This window comes from Rhyacophila brunnea, unplaced genomic scaffold, assembly GCF_057557595.1.
Source record: "Rhyacophila brunnea isolate RB1 unplaced genomic scaffold, BYU_Rbru_1.0 scaffold_15, whole genome shotgun sequence".
NCBI lineage: Eukaryota > Metazoa > Arthropoda > Insecta > Trichoptera > Rhyacophilidae > Rhyacophila > Rhyacophila brunnea.
Window position 1 is genome coordinate 4,623,740 of NW_028232806.1, and position 19,274 is coordinate 4,643,013.

A 19,274-nucleotide genomic window follows, 5' to 3' on the forward strand; every position below is an offset into this window, starting at 1 on the left:
TATGAATGAAAAAGTGTGCACAATTTTGTCGGATCGCCCAAAGCATACCAAAACTATTAGGTATGGTTTGGTTTAGGCAGAGTTTAATTGTAGTCTTAGTTTAATGCAGCGCTCGAAATGGAAAATTTTACGAACCGGAGCGCTCAATGATTTTATGAAAGGTAATATATGTATTTTATAAAAATAAGATTTTTTATTATATGACATATCTAGCTCAGGCGGTCAAATTAATATTTCCGCGAGACGGAGCGATAATTTTGGAGATTTTATGAACCGGAATGGCGCTCCGGTACGTTCCGGTCCATTTCGAGCCCTGGTTTAATGAAAACAAATACGTATGACTGACAAGGCTTAGTGTGTACTATTTATGTCGAATCTCCATAGCCTACATCCACCCTTCACCACTGATACCTACACTGTGTTAAAAAAATCCAACCTACCCCCAGTGATCAGTAAGTAACACGAACTATTTTACAACGTTTATTACAACGTTTTTCTTAGCTCGTATTCTTATTTGTACGGTACAAATCTTGCAATCGATTTTTAACTAACTTCCCGACTAGCTAGACATTTGAAACTTTTGGAATATATCAGAACACAATGCCAATGCATTTTTTTAAAATACTTTTAGCCATCTTTAATTTAATTTAATTCATTTTCAGTTAATTCTGTTTTGTACGAAAAGTTATTTCGATACATTATTGGTTACTAGGGGGTCCTAGAAGCTAAATTATTAATATATACTTGCGTTACTATGGAAATCAATATGAAATACCAATATGACATTTCAGTATTATTTCTATCAAGTACAATTTTTTTTGATCGTTAAAGCTAGTCAAGTCAAGTTTATATGATTCAACAGAAAATTTTAAAACGTTGTATATAAAAAGTTATTTTTATTTTGTAATTATTTTAATGTAAAATGAGGTAAATAATAATATGTACCGTAAAATGGGGTAAGATTTTATCAAAACAATTTTCAAAACTTTGTTCACCCAATTATTGTTTTTTGCCTCAAATTTTGTAAGACTGATAATTTATTGTTTTCAATAAAATAACAGATTTTTTATCAATACTTTGGTACCTATCGTTACTTTTCTCTCGATATGACAGCCCTATGTGCGGGGCATTTGGTTTATAGTTACAAATAAAAAAAGAAGGAATGAATGTACAACTCACGGCAATCAGAAAGGCCGGCAAATATGGCCGACATTGCGTGATACACAAACATAAAATACACAAACTTACAAACACATACGAAGTTTTTACGTAGACGTACCTACAGACCACGTGATATTTGTTTACGCAAGATCGTCGCTTTCCAAAATGGCGAATTTGGTTGCCTGTTTTTATAATGGAATGAATCAGTATGTTCCTTCCTTTATTTTTTTATTCGTCGGTTTATAGGGTATAATATGTCATATCCGAAAATTTGTACGTAAAAAGTTCACCGCAGGACACTTATTCGTACGCCGCAGTACGTGAAACATGAGTTCGTGTAACATTTAATCAAATGACGAGTTCTTCGTTGAACATTTCACCGTGGAGTATATTTGTACATACCTATGCTACATTTTATTATAAAATAATATTTTATATTTTTACTAGGTTAGTTTAGTTTAGATTAGGTTAAGTTAGGTTAGGTTAGGTTAGGTCAGGTTAGGTTAGGTTAGGTTAGGTTAGGTTAGGTTAGGTTAGGTTAGGTTAGGTTAGGTTAGGTTAGGTTAGGTTAGGTTAGGTTAGGTTAGGTTAGGTTAGGTTAGGTTAGGTTAGGTTAGGTTAGGTTAGGTTAGGTTAGGGTTAATGTAATTGGAACAGTACTATTTGCAAACTATCGCCGCATTTTGTAAGATACGTACAAATGTATTCCACGGTGAAATGTTCAACGAAGAACTCGTCATTTGATAAAATGTTATACGAACTCATGTTTCACGTACTGCGGCGCACGAATAAGTATCCCACGATGCACTGCATACGTACAACTTATATGTAACCAATAACCATAATGTGTTGCAAGTCTAAAATAAGTTTCAGAATCGAATTGTCCATACCTTAGCCAGAGACCTGTTAATTCAATTCCCTTAATTATGTGGATCCTTTTTCCTTTCTTGAAGTGAAAATGGTAGAAATATATTACGAATGTTTTCTTCTTTCATATTATTAAAATAGAAATATCTTCCCACGACTGTTCATGTAATACGACATCTTTCTTGTCAGATGTTAGAAAACATGGCCGCAAATAGAACCTTTACCGGGAAAGGTGAAATTAAAGTTAGATGATATTATTAATACTTAATAAAATACTTCCGAGATTAGACCTGTTAATGGCGGACGGAAATAGACGTAATATATCCGAGCTTCTGATTGGTCGTTAAGGGGACCGGATATTGCTTCACTAGTAACCAACTAACTACATCATTATTTCAGGAAAATAGTTGTATTTTGAGTTAAAATAATTGATTAGGTAGTCGTAGAAGGTCAGTGAATTTCAAAAAATCGCAGGGTTACCGAACACTTTCTGATAAAATACTTAATGTTAATATATATATATGCATATTTCTGTGAATATAAGTTTGTTTATAAAATGTTCAGATGCCTTTTAAAAGTCAGGTTCAAAATCCGGTCCTGATTCTATAATATTATACTCATTTGTATATAATGTAGTTGTAGTTCTTAGTTGCCTTCCACCGAGTCTTAAATAAATATGTCCCGATTGTAGATGGCTTACTTTTTTCAAACGTGAAATTTCTTTGTTTTTTTTCATATAAAACTGTAAACGTCTTGAATTTATTATTTATAGTGTTTACCAGAAAACACAAAATTAAGCGTCAATTACATTGAGCTACTTCACGAGCTGTTTGTTGGCGAATTTACAATCTGCCTATAAAGTCGCCCAGTGTAATCATCGAACAAGCTAACAAGCAGGTTGTAAACACTCTACCGAGAAAAGTTGAAAGCCGGTCAACTTTACACGCTACACGCCAGCGTGTGAGCCTACTGCGTCTGCGCGGTAGAGCGCAGTAGCAACCTCCCGGTAAAAAAACGAACTACGTTCTGTCAAAATAGTCGCTGGCTTGTGGCTTCTCAGCGAATGGAAAGTTTTGTGTGTCATCATCATAATCGCAGTAGCTGAATCGCCCGCTATTAAATTCGCCAACAAACAGCTCGTAAAGTAGCTCAATGTAATTTACGCTTAAATGACAACTTGTTTACTTTACCAGATGTGGTATCTATTATAACAGGGTACGTATCTCGAGTGTGGAAAAATATGGAATAGACTTAAATAAATATTAAATATTATGGTATTTTTATTAGATACGTCTGTTTCATAATATGGATTAAAGTTTGTCACGTAAATTTAACGCGTATTCAATATTAAAAGACAGTTGGCGCACTTTGTGTCTCTTAGTTTTATGGGTCAAAGTAATAAAGCGAACTGTGATTCAAAACTGTTACCACACCCGGTAGGATAAGCCAATTCCTATTCATTTTATGTTCCCTAGTGTTTACTATAATATGTACAATTGATTCATTTGAATTTGATTGATCTCGGTAAAAAGTAAATTAGACATTTATTCCATTACTTATAGATATTTTGAGTAACAATTATCATCAAATATTTTTTATTTCAATTTATTTATTTTTAACATATTGTGGACTTTACAAATTATAAGTTTAAGACGCTCACAACATGACATTTAGAAACAAAGATATATAAAACAGTATTACATAAAAAAAGAGATAAATAGTAAGTTATTAAACAGTAGAAATGTGTAAATACAAAAAATATAAATTAGATAGGTACAAGGAAGTACACCGGATGAGTTAAGCAGACCTTATTTTAAGAATTAATAAAACAACGTCCACCTACACTCATCCTCACGTATGTGGAATATATCAACACCCGAAGCAATTTCGTTGAACATAGTTATCGACCTCCCAATTGGCATTACCAGTGGCAGGTTGGTTCTGCACTTTGGGAGAATAAACAACTGATGTTCTCTATTTCTAAGATAGTTATCAGGGACACACAGGTCAACACTGCCTAGAATGGCAGAGTTCTTATTTATACCTTTATTCTCAACTTGTGCTTCCTGCTAATAATAATACAAAAAATCAGGCTAAATTATCAAGGATAAATTTTAATTATTTTGACAGGTACGAAATCAGAAATAGGACGACAGAGTTTCAGCGCGAAACTTTGTAAATGGCTTGTTGTTAGAGGTGGCCATGGGTGCACAAATGCTATTAAGTATCCAAGATACACCAAACAACCATATAGTCTACGGACATGAGACCGATGGATCGACTAATATATTAAATTCGCTGGAGATGCTGAATACGTTATTACAATCCTTAAAAAAAAGTAGTAGGTCAATCAATCCCATTGGGTCACTATATTTTTGTAGCATAATCTATTTGATAACAGAATTTTGTAGCATGTGATAATTCACATAATAATTAGTTTGTATTAATGTGTTTTTCGATTCAGACCATGGATTTATGGTTTAGCAAATGGCTAACAACTAATTCCATTTAAAAATTATACCAATATCTATACTGGATTGTAGAGTCATTTGATAAAGTGTACCTACTAAGAAAATATGGAAGGTTATCATTAAGTAAGTAGATACGTCGTCATATTGTTGTAAATGTGATTTATTAGTTTTTTTGAAGAATGAATCTAAATATTATAATATACTATGTTGATTTACCTTTAATAATATTTTAGTGACTGTTAAAAATATAGTGATGAATTGTTTTTCAATAAAGTATCAGAAGTGAATAACTCAGAATTTGGTGCGTGAATGAAATTAACCCTGGTTTTATTATCTCCTTCCAAATAAATATCAATTTAATTATTACAGATAAGTTTACAGATTATAATTTAGATGGGTGAAATCACGAGCATGCGTTCTGATGAATTTACGAAATCGACCGGGCGAAGCTGAACGATAACCTTACGGTTAAATCTTTGATAACTGACTGACATATTTATTTCATGTACTGAGTGTTTTTATAGTGATTTGATACAATAGAAAATGCTGCTATCACTACTTGAATATTTTGATAATCATGCTTTATTGTGGAACCCATGATTCGTTTCATTAAGTATAAACTATTGATTTCAATTTGAACAATTATGCACTTTTTAATAATTGGGCAAGATTGATTTTCATATAATCGACTTTTGTGCATATCATGATAAACTTACGTAGCATTATTTATTAGTTTGTAATACTATTTATTAGTTGAATTATTTTATAATTTTGCTACATTAGCTTTCTGTTGAAATTGATTGATTCACATAAATCGCTTGTTTTGCAATTTAAACAATATTATGTTGCAAGATACATTGTAATTATAAATTAATGGTTTCCTGCCAAGTCATGCGGATGGTAGGGTATTGACCCTACAAAAGTATAAGGATTGTTTAGACTTATACATGTGCTTAGGTGACCTTGCGCAAAGCACTGGCTTCTCATGCCGGGATTTAGGGTTCGATTCCCGGTGAAGTTATAATAGTTGTACAGCTTTGTGAGTTATCAAGCCTGTTTGTTTTGTTTTTGTTTCTCTACTACAACTACTAACTCTACTCTTGGGTCTCATAATATGTTTTAGAGTTATAAAAGCTCTAAATTATTTATTTTTGACCTATTAGTGGCATCATCCCCCTTAACGCGCTTTAAATATGACTTCTCGATGAAAGCTCAAAGTTGCGTAACAGTCGCTTGCGCCGTTTTGGCTTCGCGCGTCGGCCGCACAGCCTACCCCGTGAAGTTGCCATGCAAATGTGGCGTCGCCATGGCAACGCGTCGAGCCTCCTACGTGACGTATTCATGGACGCGCCACAGCATTAATGATTGAATTTTCGTATTACTGTTAAGAAATATCATATTTACACAGCGAAAAATATGAGAATAGTCGAGATATTAGCGCATTAAAGGCTTCGGGATTTTGCCGTGGGCACATTCTGGCCTGCCCTCTATCGGAGAATTTTGAAAATATCGAATGTCAAACTCACTAATTATTATAGATAAATTATTTAATTATTACATAATCGAACATACACAATTTTGCAAACCCTCATAAGAAAATATAGCCGATAGAAAAAATCTTTTTTTGAAAAAAGTAAGACACCCAGCAGGAATCGAACCTGCGTCTCTTGGGAATCGCGCCCTGTGCATTACTACGATGTTACGACTGTCATGCTTAATTGCGAAAAATTTGAACTATTGGCCTTTTTATTACCTGCTCATAACCGCTCTCCAAATTGAGTTACCGTAGGCGATCGGTTTTTGTATTCTAAATTAAAATATCTATTACTTTAATTATTAACCCACAACGACGTCATATCATTATATATAATTAGCATGTTATTTAAATGTGGTAATTAAATATTAATTAATAGGTCCGCACTGAATAGGTTTTAATTACATAATCATTTTAATCAGAGTCGTTTTTTAATGCTTTGGTTCGGGTTTTTGATTCTAGTTGGAAAATCGAATGGGGCTTGGTTTCATCAAAAAAATGTCACATCTGTCTATCCATAATATCATTGATCATGATCCAGTACTCTCTTTTCACACTATACGGTTTATGCACGGATTTTTCCGTCACAAGCTGAATTTGTGGTTGAGTGTTGTGCTGTTAGGTTATAATGAATGACGATTAAAACCATCTAATGTGAAAGCGTGCATTATGTCTCGTACACTACTGAGTCATCGGTGGCCGTCAGGGTGCCGTGAATACAGTGAAATGGACGGCTGCTATACGGAGCCGTTTCAGTTTTTAACTGTCGCCGTGTTATGTGAAAAGGACTGTGCTCATCTTCACGCCACGAGGGATGATTTCTGATCCTGGCGTCCTAAGGAATTTAAATTCATATGCGCCTGTCAATTACCTACGTGGTCGCAGCCATGTCCTATTCTGGGTCAGAACTGTTTCCTTAGAACAGGCACAATTAGCGAGAGGTGGAAGATTAGTAAATGCGCCCCCTAAGGAAATACATTTTCAATGATGTACTTTGCATTTTGTTTTTGAAACTTTATTTTATTGCATACCATTGTTAATGTTTTTTTTTCTTCTTCTCTCTTGTGAGAGTAATATTTTGTTATAATGTAAATCTAATGTTGTGAATAGCCTGAATTTAAATTTGTTATGTCCACAATGTTTTTTTTATTAAATAAATAAATAAATAAACATCGCGTCTCGTTTACTCTTGAAGAATGAGATTTGCGAGATAGTCAGTACTTTTACGTGTAAACAGTTATGATCGCGATTGTTTAAAATACACACTATTTCTGCAAGTAAATCCATGCGCTTTAAGAAGTAAAAAAAAACACCGTTATACTATTCATACAAATTAATAAAAACTTTTAATCACACTTTCGCGTTTCATCTATATTATATTATCCTGTTAGAAGCAGTTTTAATGAATAACGACTGTGTTCCCTGTGACGTTGTAACAACCCTCATGAATTAATTGACACCCGTGTGTAAGTCGGCACACACCCCTTTTAGTATGTACAATCATTGTACTACAATGAGCTAATGGTAGCCATTACGAAAGTGCATTGTATTCTGTCGACTTTAGCTCAATATTGACATGCCCTAGTAAAGAGAACTACTTATAGAGTAAAGCTATAAAGTGAAAGAAAATTTTAATATGTTTAAGTAGAAAAGTGTTATATTGCACCTTGGAATAGAATTTCATTTTCAAATTGCAGTGCTGAAGAATATTTTTTGGAAAAATGTAGGCGAAAAGGATCTGAAAAATTATTGACACTAATTGTCAGTCATGCTCACAGAAATTAAGAATACACTAATAATAATCTACTATTTTCCCGGAATAACTCCCTACGGGAGCAAATGTGGTGTGATGTAAAATTTGCTGTTTGCCAATGAAAAATAAAATTGGTATACTTAGTGGAAATTTAAAGTCTCGTTTTAAAATTGTACAAAAGTGAAATGATAGTATATATATAATTGTTTTATTTAAACGTGCTATCTCCAAAATTTTGTATAAATAGATATATATATATATATATATATTTATGTTACTTTTTTTTGTAAGTATATAATTTAATTATTCATTATTCTTCCTCATTTTTCTGAGCTCATTTGAAACGCAATCGGCCCGGAAACAAAACGCAAACGTCGTTTGGCGGATGAATCTGAAACTTCGCTTTGCCGTTTGCGCGCAGCCTTATTAGAATTATGAAGCGGAAAGGCCATACGTACACCATGATTTGCTTTACTATTTTAAATCTCGCAAACCCATTCATTAAGTCTTTACTATCAGAAACAGCAATCTCATATTAAATTCACATTATTATTTATATTACAATATAGTTTACTCCATTAAACTTATGTATTTGCAAGATTGAACGTATACAATATTAACAATAATGTCTTAAATAGTATAAATTATACTAGATTTATTTTTGACCGATTTTATCAATGTAATTTTCTTATGTATTTTCTCTATATTTATGTTATTCTTAATCTCTATCTTGTTAGGCTTAACTATATTATAATGTATACATGGAAACTTTGCTGGTTGCAATAACTTTTCAATATTATATTTTAAATTTTTGTAATCAATATGTAACTGTTTGTTTCCCTAATAATAAAAAATATGTTTATTAAATAATTATCTGTAAATAAGTTATCAACGTTTAACTTGCCCACTTCACACGAATTTTGTCAGATGGCTAATAATTAAGCTAAAAAAAACTGAATGAAAATTTATCATAAGTAGACAAATAAAATTCATTTAAAAAAAATATCAGGACACTCAAGTTGTAAAATTTTTGTTTATAAATGTTTTAAAATTCGTAGCAATCAATAGACAAAAATACTTTTTTAAAATGATTCTTTTTGACATTAGACTATAAATAAAATTGTCATATAAACATAGTTTGTATGCAAGTGACAGAATACGGAATATGTACCTACCTATCCATTTATTCTGTTAAATGAGTGGATAGCAGTGGCGAGGGGTGGAGGTAGGCTGTTAAGATCTGACATAAATATTGCACATTAAATTTTGTCTTTGAAACGTATTTGTTTTCATTGAACTAAAACTACAATGAGTAGATAGTGTTTGTTAATTTTTTTAATTCAATTAAGCACTGCTTAATCTAAGCCATAGTAGATAATAGTAAAAAAATATTCGTTTACGTATCTATAAAATATTTTTTTTATCGATTTTGGTTTGATATAGGCCAATAACACCATCTATAACATTATATAATTTTAGAAAAACACTAACTGAGAGAGTATATCACAACCAATAGAAAAAACTTTTTTGACAAAAGTAAGCTAACCGTTCGGCAATCGAACCCGGCATCTCCAACGGGTAAACGCCCCAAACTCGTCGCATTCAACCATTATGCTACGGAAAACATACTAATGACGACAATATTATTTAAAAATCGATTGCTGAAGTAACATGATTTCGAAGAGCGCTGAGTGGTAGGTATTTAATAGCCAATAGCTTAAATATTGTCGTCATTAGTATGTCTTCCGTAGCATAATGGTTGAATGCGACGAGTTTGGGGTGTTTACCCGTTGGAGATGCCGGGTTCGATTCCCGACCGGTTGGCTTACTTTTTTCAAAAAAGTTTTTTCTATCGGTTGTGATATACTCTCTCAGTTAGTGTTTGTCTAAAATTATATAATGTTCAATAATCAGAATGATATATTCTTAAATCTTGTGAATTATTCGTTTGAATAAAAGAAATAGTTAATTACCATCTATAACAGTAAAATAGATTATATTGTATTCTTAATTCAACCAAAATATATAAATATGACTAAAAAAGTATGTACTATTTTTTTTCAGATCGCCCATAGCATACCTAAAGACTTTATATATAATCAGCTAGTAAGGAGTCTTTACCACTGTCCAATAGATAGACAGTTCCTTTTTTCTTCCGTGACCCTATCAATCAATTAGGTATTGTAACTTCTTTAGGTTAGGGCTAGATTGTGTGGATACGGTTTGTGGTTTTATCCCACTAACTTTCTTTTGGACACGCTCGTATACTCTAGTTTAAAAGTTGCAAGAGCAGTGACGTTCCTAGACAAAATGCCGCCCCTAGGCAGTGCCAAAATGCCGACACATTTTTTTTTATATACTTACATCATCATACATACTTCATACATCATACATACTTTTTATCATCCTTTCATGACTCCAATATCTAAGAAATGTGTTGTATGGATACATTACTAACAAGATATACCTATAGCACTAAATCTAATTTAAATTCCATCTCTGCTTTAATATACAATATAGCGAGTCTACGGATACAGATAGGTACATTTAAAAATACACCTGACAACTTCCTAAGCTCGAGAGTGGCATGTTTGGATAAATTTTAAATTAGGTATACACGTGTCATTGCTGTTTACCAAGAACGTGACGTTCAAGGACAACGGAAGTAAGCTAGACATTGCTAACCCGACAAAAAAATCCTGTTAAAACTTTTATAGTACGAGTATCTAATTAATACATTTTGTTTCCAACCAGTGAGGTGAATTTTTTAATGGAAAGATATTTCCGTTATTACTGATATACCTACTTATGTCTATATATTCGTAGTGATTCTCCTCGATTTGTCACCCTTTGGGTAACTCAGGGCTCGAAATAGACCGGAACGCACCGGAGCGCCGTCCCTGTTCGTGTAATTCTAAAAGATACCGTTCCGGCTCGTGGCTTCTTTGAAAATTGCGTTCCGTTTCATGTTATTGAGATAATACTGCATGTAGGTATGTATTTTTTAAAATTGTAAGAACTGATTCGTGGGTAAAAATTCGCCTGCGGCGCTGACAAAATGTGTATATTATTTATTAATGATTAGTCCTACAAGGTCTATAATATAATATAGGCAGTTCGGACTTCAAATGTATTCACAAAAAGGGCTAAAGGGGCCACAAATTACAAAAAAAGAAAATTGACGAAAAATACGTGATTTTGCAAAATGTGTAGTAACCCATTAAAAAAAAACTACATTTTAATAATGTATTGGGGGCGGGGAGTAATGTGTATTAGCGCAGAGCCCCTTCAAGTATAAATGAAACCCTGATTATTAGGCATATCGCCCTTATGATATCCGAAAAATATTTAACATAATTTGATATTTTTCAATGATTCGTAAGATTTTCTATTTCGAGCACTGGGGTAACTGCCGCCCCCAAGCGACGCTCAATCTGCCTACCCCCACGGGACGTCACTGTGGAAGAGAGCTTTATTTGAATACGTAGTTGTCCAACTTTGGCATATTACGTGCAATCATAATATAATATATCTAAACATACCACATAAGTGTGAAGTTCGATAGTTTTGACAGAATATAATATGGCGTATTTAGAGCGACGATGAGCGAGAGAAAACGATGCAAAAAGCTTCATATTATATGAGCAGTCGTTGATAATATATTCAAATGTAACGGTAACATTTATTTTTTTAATGTGTAGCAATCATATCACTCAGCAGTAAATGGACGACACACTTTAATATGTATGTTTTGTTGTCAAAACAATACAATGGAGCGAAAATGATCGTCAGCATTTCCTTAATCATAACTAGGGATTCCAATCCCGGGATCCCGAGTTATTTTCGATACCTATGAATCCCGGGATTGATTTTTTTATCATTTTTTATCGAAAATAAAATAAAAACGAAAATATAACAGAAAAAGTACTTTTAATAACAAAAAACTACATTAGAAATAAACTGAGTTTGAATGAAGTTTGATTTATACCCATGTGTAAGTTGCCGATTTATTTTAATTTTTCACATAAATTATTAAAAATGAGAAAGATTGGAAAAAAACAATGCTTCGCACTATTAACAAAGTAATTCCACCATGATCTCATACGTTCCGGCAGTTACATATTTGGCTGACTATTTAGATTTATGAAGCGGAAAGGCCATAAGTACACCATGATTTGCTTTACTATTTTAAATCTCGCAAACCCATTCATTAAGTCTTTACTATCAGAAACAGCAATCTCATATTAAATTTACATTATTATTTATATTACAATATTATTTACTCCATTAAACTTATGTATTTGCAAGATTGAACGTATACAATGTTAACAATAAATGTCTTAAATAGTATAAATTATACTAGATTTATTTTTGACCGATTTTATCAATGTTATTTTTAAATATAAAAAAATTATATTAAAAATGGAAAAAATGCCAATCCCGGGACCAGTCTCGGGATGCCGGGATTGTCAAATTGTAATCCCAAAATCCCGGGATCAGAATTTTGGCTCGGGACTGGATTCCCTAATCATAACTAGATCAGCGCATCTATTCTATACACAAGTGACAAGACTGCTTTCGACCTTTACGGCAGCTAAATAGTTACTTCGCATAAAATTAGATTGAATGATATTCACTTGTATCAATATAGTAATAAGATTATAAATATTATAATAAATGTAAAAAAAAATATTATTAGAATATATTACTTACATCATTTTCATCGTAGAGACGGAGTGCAAAGTTATGAAGCATATTATACTCTACCTATACACAGGTCAACACTACACGAACAGAGTTAAAATTTGCACCACGTATATGTCGGTAAAACTATGTAGGTAAATAGAGATCTCTTATGACATCCGGTTCGCTTCGAAGTCGATCTGCTGCTGGATGAAGGCGTTCCCAAGCTATTTACATCTTGGGTACTAGTGTACGACGGAATTTGTTCAGCGGTTGTCCAGTAAGCCTAGCCCAAACTCTTGTAGGTAACATTAAATAATGTAATATTACTGTGAAATATTTATAAATAAAATCTTCATCTTTATAGGGATAAACCTATATATTTTTACGTATATAATATAACTTACTAACACTTATATTCAACAAGTTTTAGTTCACACAAACTTCGTTCGTCTCTCGATTTCGTTTCACCCAAAAAGTTCAATTCTGCGGCTTAGGAGATATCTTTTGGCAACATGGCGACTATAATTTAATAATAGGGGCCAATTTATTATTGTAGGACTTGCCAATTCTATATGGGTGCCGAAAATTCAACTGCTGTTAATAGGTATACAACTTTTTATCCCATAAACCAAACACAACAATTATATTTGTGGAAAATTAATATAAAAGCACTATAATTTCGTCACCTCAATTCTACAACTAGATAACTCTTATTTGGTCATTGTTGGGAAAATGAAATTTAAACTTTAGTTGATTAACATAAAATATCTATAATTGTAATTAGTATTTAAAATAAAAATGGAAAATCGTGCTTGTTTAATTGGGAATAATTAAATATTGTAGATATACCTATTATGTTATTTAATTAATGCATTTATGGTTTTAAAGTTATCTAATATTTTCAAAATACAGTTCCCATTAACTTCTGACTTACCTTGTTTTCTCATTGTGTAGTGAAGTAAATGTAGAATCATATTCAATAGCTATATTATCAAAAACAGTGAAAATCTAGTTATCTATTAGGTATTTGTATCTAGTATTGAGGTAACGATTTGTAATTTTGGGGTCCATTTAGAAAAACAATTCATGATGTTTTTTACTGGCTTTTGGCGTACACACGTACATTCCCCATACTCAGACATTCAGCGATTTTATTTAAACAATACACTTCTGACCTGCAAGTATAACTCAGAGTGTTCGCCAAGGACTTATTGCGACGTGTCACACCCACAAGCGAGACGACGCAATTTATTTGTCAAAAAGGGGTCTCGAAACAGTTTAAACCAGTCATCAATATCATAGTTATACCACAATATTATGATAAAGATATAAAAGGTATAAAAATGCATACACATTATATATATATAAATATTATATATATTTATATAATATTTTATTTACTCCTACCTTTCGAAAAACTCGCCTCGAATCATTCTCAAACTCTTTTTATTATTACTCCGGCGTGGGGTAGCGCTCCGGCGAAAGTTTAGAAAGTTTCCCCCCCCCCCCTCCTAAATAAATGTTGTGATCCCGAAAAAAAAATATTTTTACCTCTCGCATATAAAAAAGGGTCGCGCGGATTTGTCCAAGTTTTATATAGGTGAGTTCAGAGGTGGGCGATTTTTCAAATATTTTTCAAAAGACCTTATCCTGTCCTGACGTTTATCAAAATAGACATAGACATTGAATGCCTCTCCTACCCACTGTGGTTCTCTAAGCGATATTATTTTATTACTTACATTTATTTTATCCTTTCGTAATGTATATTCCAGACGATGCACATGGGTCACAAAATATGTACAGAAATATTTTAGCGCAGTAATGTAAAACTTTTATATAAATTGTTTGATATTCGAGTTGCCCGGAACTAGTCTATGCTATTGGGTACCCAACCTTTTCAAGGCTGAGAGCTTCTTTTTATCTTAATTTTCATGGCGGTCGACTTCTCATAAGAATCTTATGAGAATTTTTGTTGTTGCTTTTTTTAAGGCTATACTTCAGCTGAGGCATCGTCTAAAAAGATCGTGATTAGGCGATTGTGCAAATGACGCGAGCCGAACGAAATACAATTTGTCATAAAAATTCAACATGCGTCCTTTTAATGTTATGCTTATTATTATATTCGTAATAATAATAGTATATTCATTGACATGTTTTCTTTTTCAAGTACATGCGGAACGTTTTTTAGTCATCTTTACACGATTTAAGAATATATTCCTCCGACGTCATCACAAAACAAATTGACGTGCTCACACCTCGACTTTCAGTCTCCGATTGGCGACGACTGCGAAATTTCGTTACACCTACTGTTGAAAATTATTTGCCGTTTCACTTATGTATGCTCTTAACACAGTCAGTGCTCAAAACACGCCTGGCGTGTGGCCATTAGATACACAATATACATTCACTGCTGACCAGTCAATTACCACATTTAATTATCATGCTAATTGCTACATGCCAGGCATGTTTTGAGAACTGATCGAGTTGTGGTAATTAACTGGTCAGCAGTGACTGTGTTAAAAGCTAAAAATATCTATTTTAAAAGGCAAAATATCGTTAATTATCTGTAAAAATAAAATAATTTTCCTATTTTCGTATTTTTTATAGCATGCTTGCTATATTTACCTATATCAAATCGAGCTTCAATATTGGGACCATACCTAAATAAGATTTGATATAAATAAAAAGATTTAAAGTTATACACATTTGTATTTTTATAAAAATCGATGTTTTAAAATGAATATAAAAAATATTAAAATTATGAATTGGTCAAAAATCTCTATCACAAAAAATAGAAAATTTAATAAACTAAATTTAATAATAAATATTTAATATTTAATATAAAATAATATGTAATATAACGTGGAATCCTCCAAAAATTCACAGTTTTTAACATTTTTCTTAAATTATAGGTTTATCTTTGACTTAAAATAAAAAATAGTTTTCTTTTTAATGTTTTCAGATACATATTTATTAATTAATACAGTTTAAATTGTAAATTATCAAAAACATGTCTGTAATTGCAAGCTTCGTATTTTTCCGCTAGGTGCCTCTTGTAGAAAGACTGAGTAAAGGCTTTACCGTAAGGCAGTGGTCTCCAACCTTTATGTTACTACGCCTCCCTTTAAAAAAAATCTAATCTTGGCGCCTCCCTCCCTTTATTTCATTAAATAATACAGACACTTTTTTAACACACAAGTTTTTACTACTTACTTATATCAAATTCATTTTTTAATTAATTTTTTTTTCATGCGACGAATGAGCTTGTTTATTACCACAATCAATTTTAAAAGAAGTCAACCAAATTCATCATCGTTCATTGACAAAAATTAATGGATTCTATCATGAGCTCCACATAGTGAATAGGGCCCACAGGCCAGGATCTTTCACCCATATATTAAAAATATTTAATAGTCCTGAAACAAAGCAGCGCCGCAGGCGACTTTTTTTACTATTAATAAAATTATATGAAAAATGCATTAGCAAACTAACCAAGAACTCAGGAAATAGATTTTTGTTTGCTTCAATATATCTGGCGTAGAAATCATTTAAAAGTGGAGACATGTATTATTGTTATATTATATTAAAGAAATCACGTCAAAAACAATTAAAAAAAAAAATATCACACCCTGCTTACACGCTTCAGTTGACACTTTAGCTACGAGTGACATTTAAATTTGAGGTTATTGTTTTCATGCAACCAGCGGTCGTTTTGTGCATTACCGAAACAGAGCGTTTGCAAAAGCGCCATTTTAAAATTTCTCCGCTCCAAATATTTTTTTAATAGGATTTAAATATATGTATTATATATTAAAATAAACATTCATGCACTGAATTTTCACTGTTACGTTAAGATATGAACTTTTATTTATTTGTAGATATTATGGTATAAAAAATAATTTATTCAAAAATTTTGGCGCCTCCCCTGGCAATAGATCGCGCCTCCCCTGGGTGGCGCGCCTCCCAGGTTGGAAACCGCTGCCGTAAGGTGATCATCCGTCAAATGTGTTCGATATTTCGTTTACATAATATATAAATGTCATATAAGAAAATGTGAGGATTCACATAAATATGCACCTAGTTCTAAAACATGATACAATTATTCTAAGATAGACGTCCTTTAAATATGAGTATTTTTATGGATTCAATACTTTTCATAATATTATATCAAAAGATTTTAATTATGTCAACGTAAATTCTAAATTACCTACATCAATGGAAACACTATTGCGATGCTTTGAATTAGAATTCGGACATTATTAAAGGTAATGTTTGTAAGCTGTAAATATTATGAAACTCATTAAAATCAATAAATCTCTTATTAAACAACCCACTATTTCTTCTAATCATCATCATCAGCCTGAATCTATCCACTGCTAGATGAAGCCCTCTTCAAGCTGCTTGTACTTCTTTTGGTCCTGTGCGTTGTTCTGCCGCGTACTTCCGCAGAACTTTATCATTTTATCGATCCAGCGGGCTTTAGGTCTACCTTGCGGACGTTTTGTACCTCTTGGATACCACTGGATGACTAAATTTGTCCAAAAGTTGTCTCTTTTTCGAGCTATATGTCCAGCCCATCTCCATTTGAGGCTTTTAATGAACTCTATTACATCGCAAACCCTTGTCTGCTTCCTTATCCACCCATTCCTCTTTTTGTCCTTTCGCGTTATGCCCAGCTTGCACCTCTCCATACCACGTTTTGCTACTCTAAGTTTCTGGATCTCTCTTTTACTTAGGGTCCATGTTTCACACGCATATGTGATTACGGGAAGCACACACTGGTTGAACACTTTGCGCTTTGGATCGACCGACCGGTTGAGAACCCTGGACTTCGCCATTCGGAAGTGAAAAATAAAATTGGTACACTTAGTGCATTTTTTAAAAAATCGGTTTTAGTTCTACAAAAATATTGTCATCATCGTAAATAATTTAACAATGTTTAGCTTGCTCGCTATACACACAATTTTTTTCAATTGATTTTTTGTACATGAAAATTGATTTTTTGTTTTGCAAATGGGTGACTAAGTCAGTTAGGGCGGGCCTTCAGCAAAATTATTGACGAACATAAAAAAGTTACATAATACAGCTGACTTCGCAACTAAATAACGTCAAGCATTTTAATGCAAAAAGTTAGTTTTATTCCCTGTATTAGGGTAGTTTAGTCTATAACTATTACCTACAGAACAGATTAATAAATGAAATTCCGATAGGCTATACCCCAATGCACTACATTTTGACGCAGGGTTTTGAATATGTGAGTGTCCTACGAAAATAAACCACACATGATAGATAGTGTGTGTTGCAACCTTGAAATACACCCATACTGGATGAGCGTCAGTGTATAAACTGAGAGCAATGGTCAGAACGAATTATAAGCTTAGAATGACTTATTCTTGACTCGTGTTTAAGTTTATCCCATATTCTTCCACACTCGAGTTCGCTTACCTGTCACTCCACACCCGTTAGGTATTACAGTTCCCATTATTTCTGAATTCCCTGCTATTACCGTGGCATGTTATTTGTGTTTATAATGTGGGTACTTATCTTTGTTTTCTTATTGTTTTAGGATATCGACTATGAGGGCTTCAGAAGATTCTTGGATACATTCCTGGACGTCAAAACACCTGATGATCTATCCAGGTAAGATCGTAATTTTTCATTGGTTATATTATAATATCATTATTGTATTATCTATATAATACCTATATAATATACAATCGTATATTATATAGGTATTTCAGTGACGAAGGGTGAAGGCAAGCTATTAAGATCCGACATAAATAGTGCATACTAAACTTGATAGTGTTTGTTAGTTTGCCTTGAAAACTTAGAATTCATAAATACCGGCTTAAGCGTAGACTTATAATGTCGTGGGTCCCAGGTTCGATTCCTGGGTCCGGCAAATACCTACATAGTATATTGTTTGGATACATAGTATGGATCTAATACGTTGAGCAAGTGGCTATTATCCATTTCTGGTAAAAACAAAATCTGTTACTATAAACCTTCACTCTGTGGAGGCCCATATGATCATATTAGGATCAGACATGGTAAAAAAAAATATAATTAAATTCGATTTCAATTTAACATTTCACGCGTCACATATTCCTACATATATCTGTATTAAAGCAGTCATTTGAATTTAAAATTTAGTTATAAATACTTAAAAAATACTCCCTCGTCAATGATATGTCGTCGTCATCATAATCAACAGGGGTCGAAACACTGCTGGATGAAGGCTTACCCTAGCTCCCTCCACTCTTATCGGTCCCTAGTTCCTCTTTACCACGTACATTAATCGAACTTTAAGAATTAATCCATTCAGGGGGGCTTAGAGCGTCTTTGTGGACGTTTAGTGCGCCTGGGGTACCATTATATGACGACTTTTGTCCAGCGGTTATCCAGCCTATTGCTATTTAATCTGCTTATCTTATTAATTTGTTTTTTTTGTAATCGTTCTGCGTTATGCACATTTCCTTGGCACGTTGAGCAACTCGTAATTTTAGAAATATACTATATTTACTGTTTTAAGATAAATATTCACATAAGACATCGAGAAATGCGTACGTAGTTTGTGTAAACAAAACGAGAGACGTCAAACCAGAATGCGAACCACCATTTTGTTTTCCGGGTTGCCAATTGAAGGATAAAAATAATAACACTTGTTACCAATACAACAAACAGCACTTACAATAGTTCGGTTTGAAAATCGAACTACCATTAAAATTTCTAATACGTAATGCGTATTTATAAAAGTTCTTTTATCTAATAAGAGCTTTAATTAGCTCTGACGATATATGAT

The 19,274-nt window shown here is 32.8% G+C and overlaps 1 protein-coding gene across 1 annotated transcript in view; it reads left to right on the forward strand.

Annotated features, from left to right (window-relative positions):
* Window positions 1-2,229: 2,229 nt before the first annotated feature.
* Dgk (diacyl glycerol kinase 1) overlaps window positions 2,230-19,274 on the forward strand; it is a 70,844-nt gene continuing 53,799 nt past the window's right edge. The window contains exons 1-2 of the mRNA XM_085943256.1: window positions 2,230-2,271; window positions 18,039-18,112. Coding sequence (XP_085799382.1) covers window positions 2,230-2,271; window positions 18,039-18,112 — 116 coding nt within the window. The remainder of the gene's footprint in view (window positions 2,272-18,038; window positions 18,113-19,274) is intronic.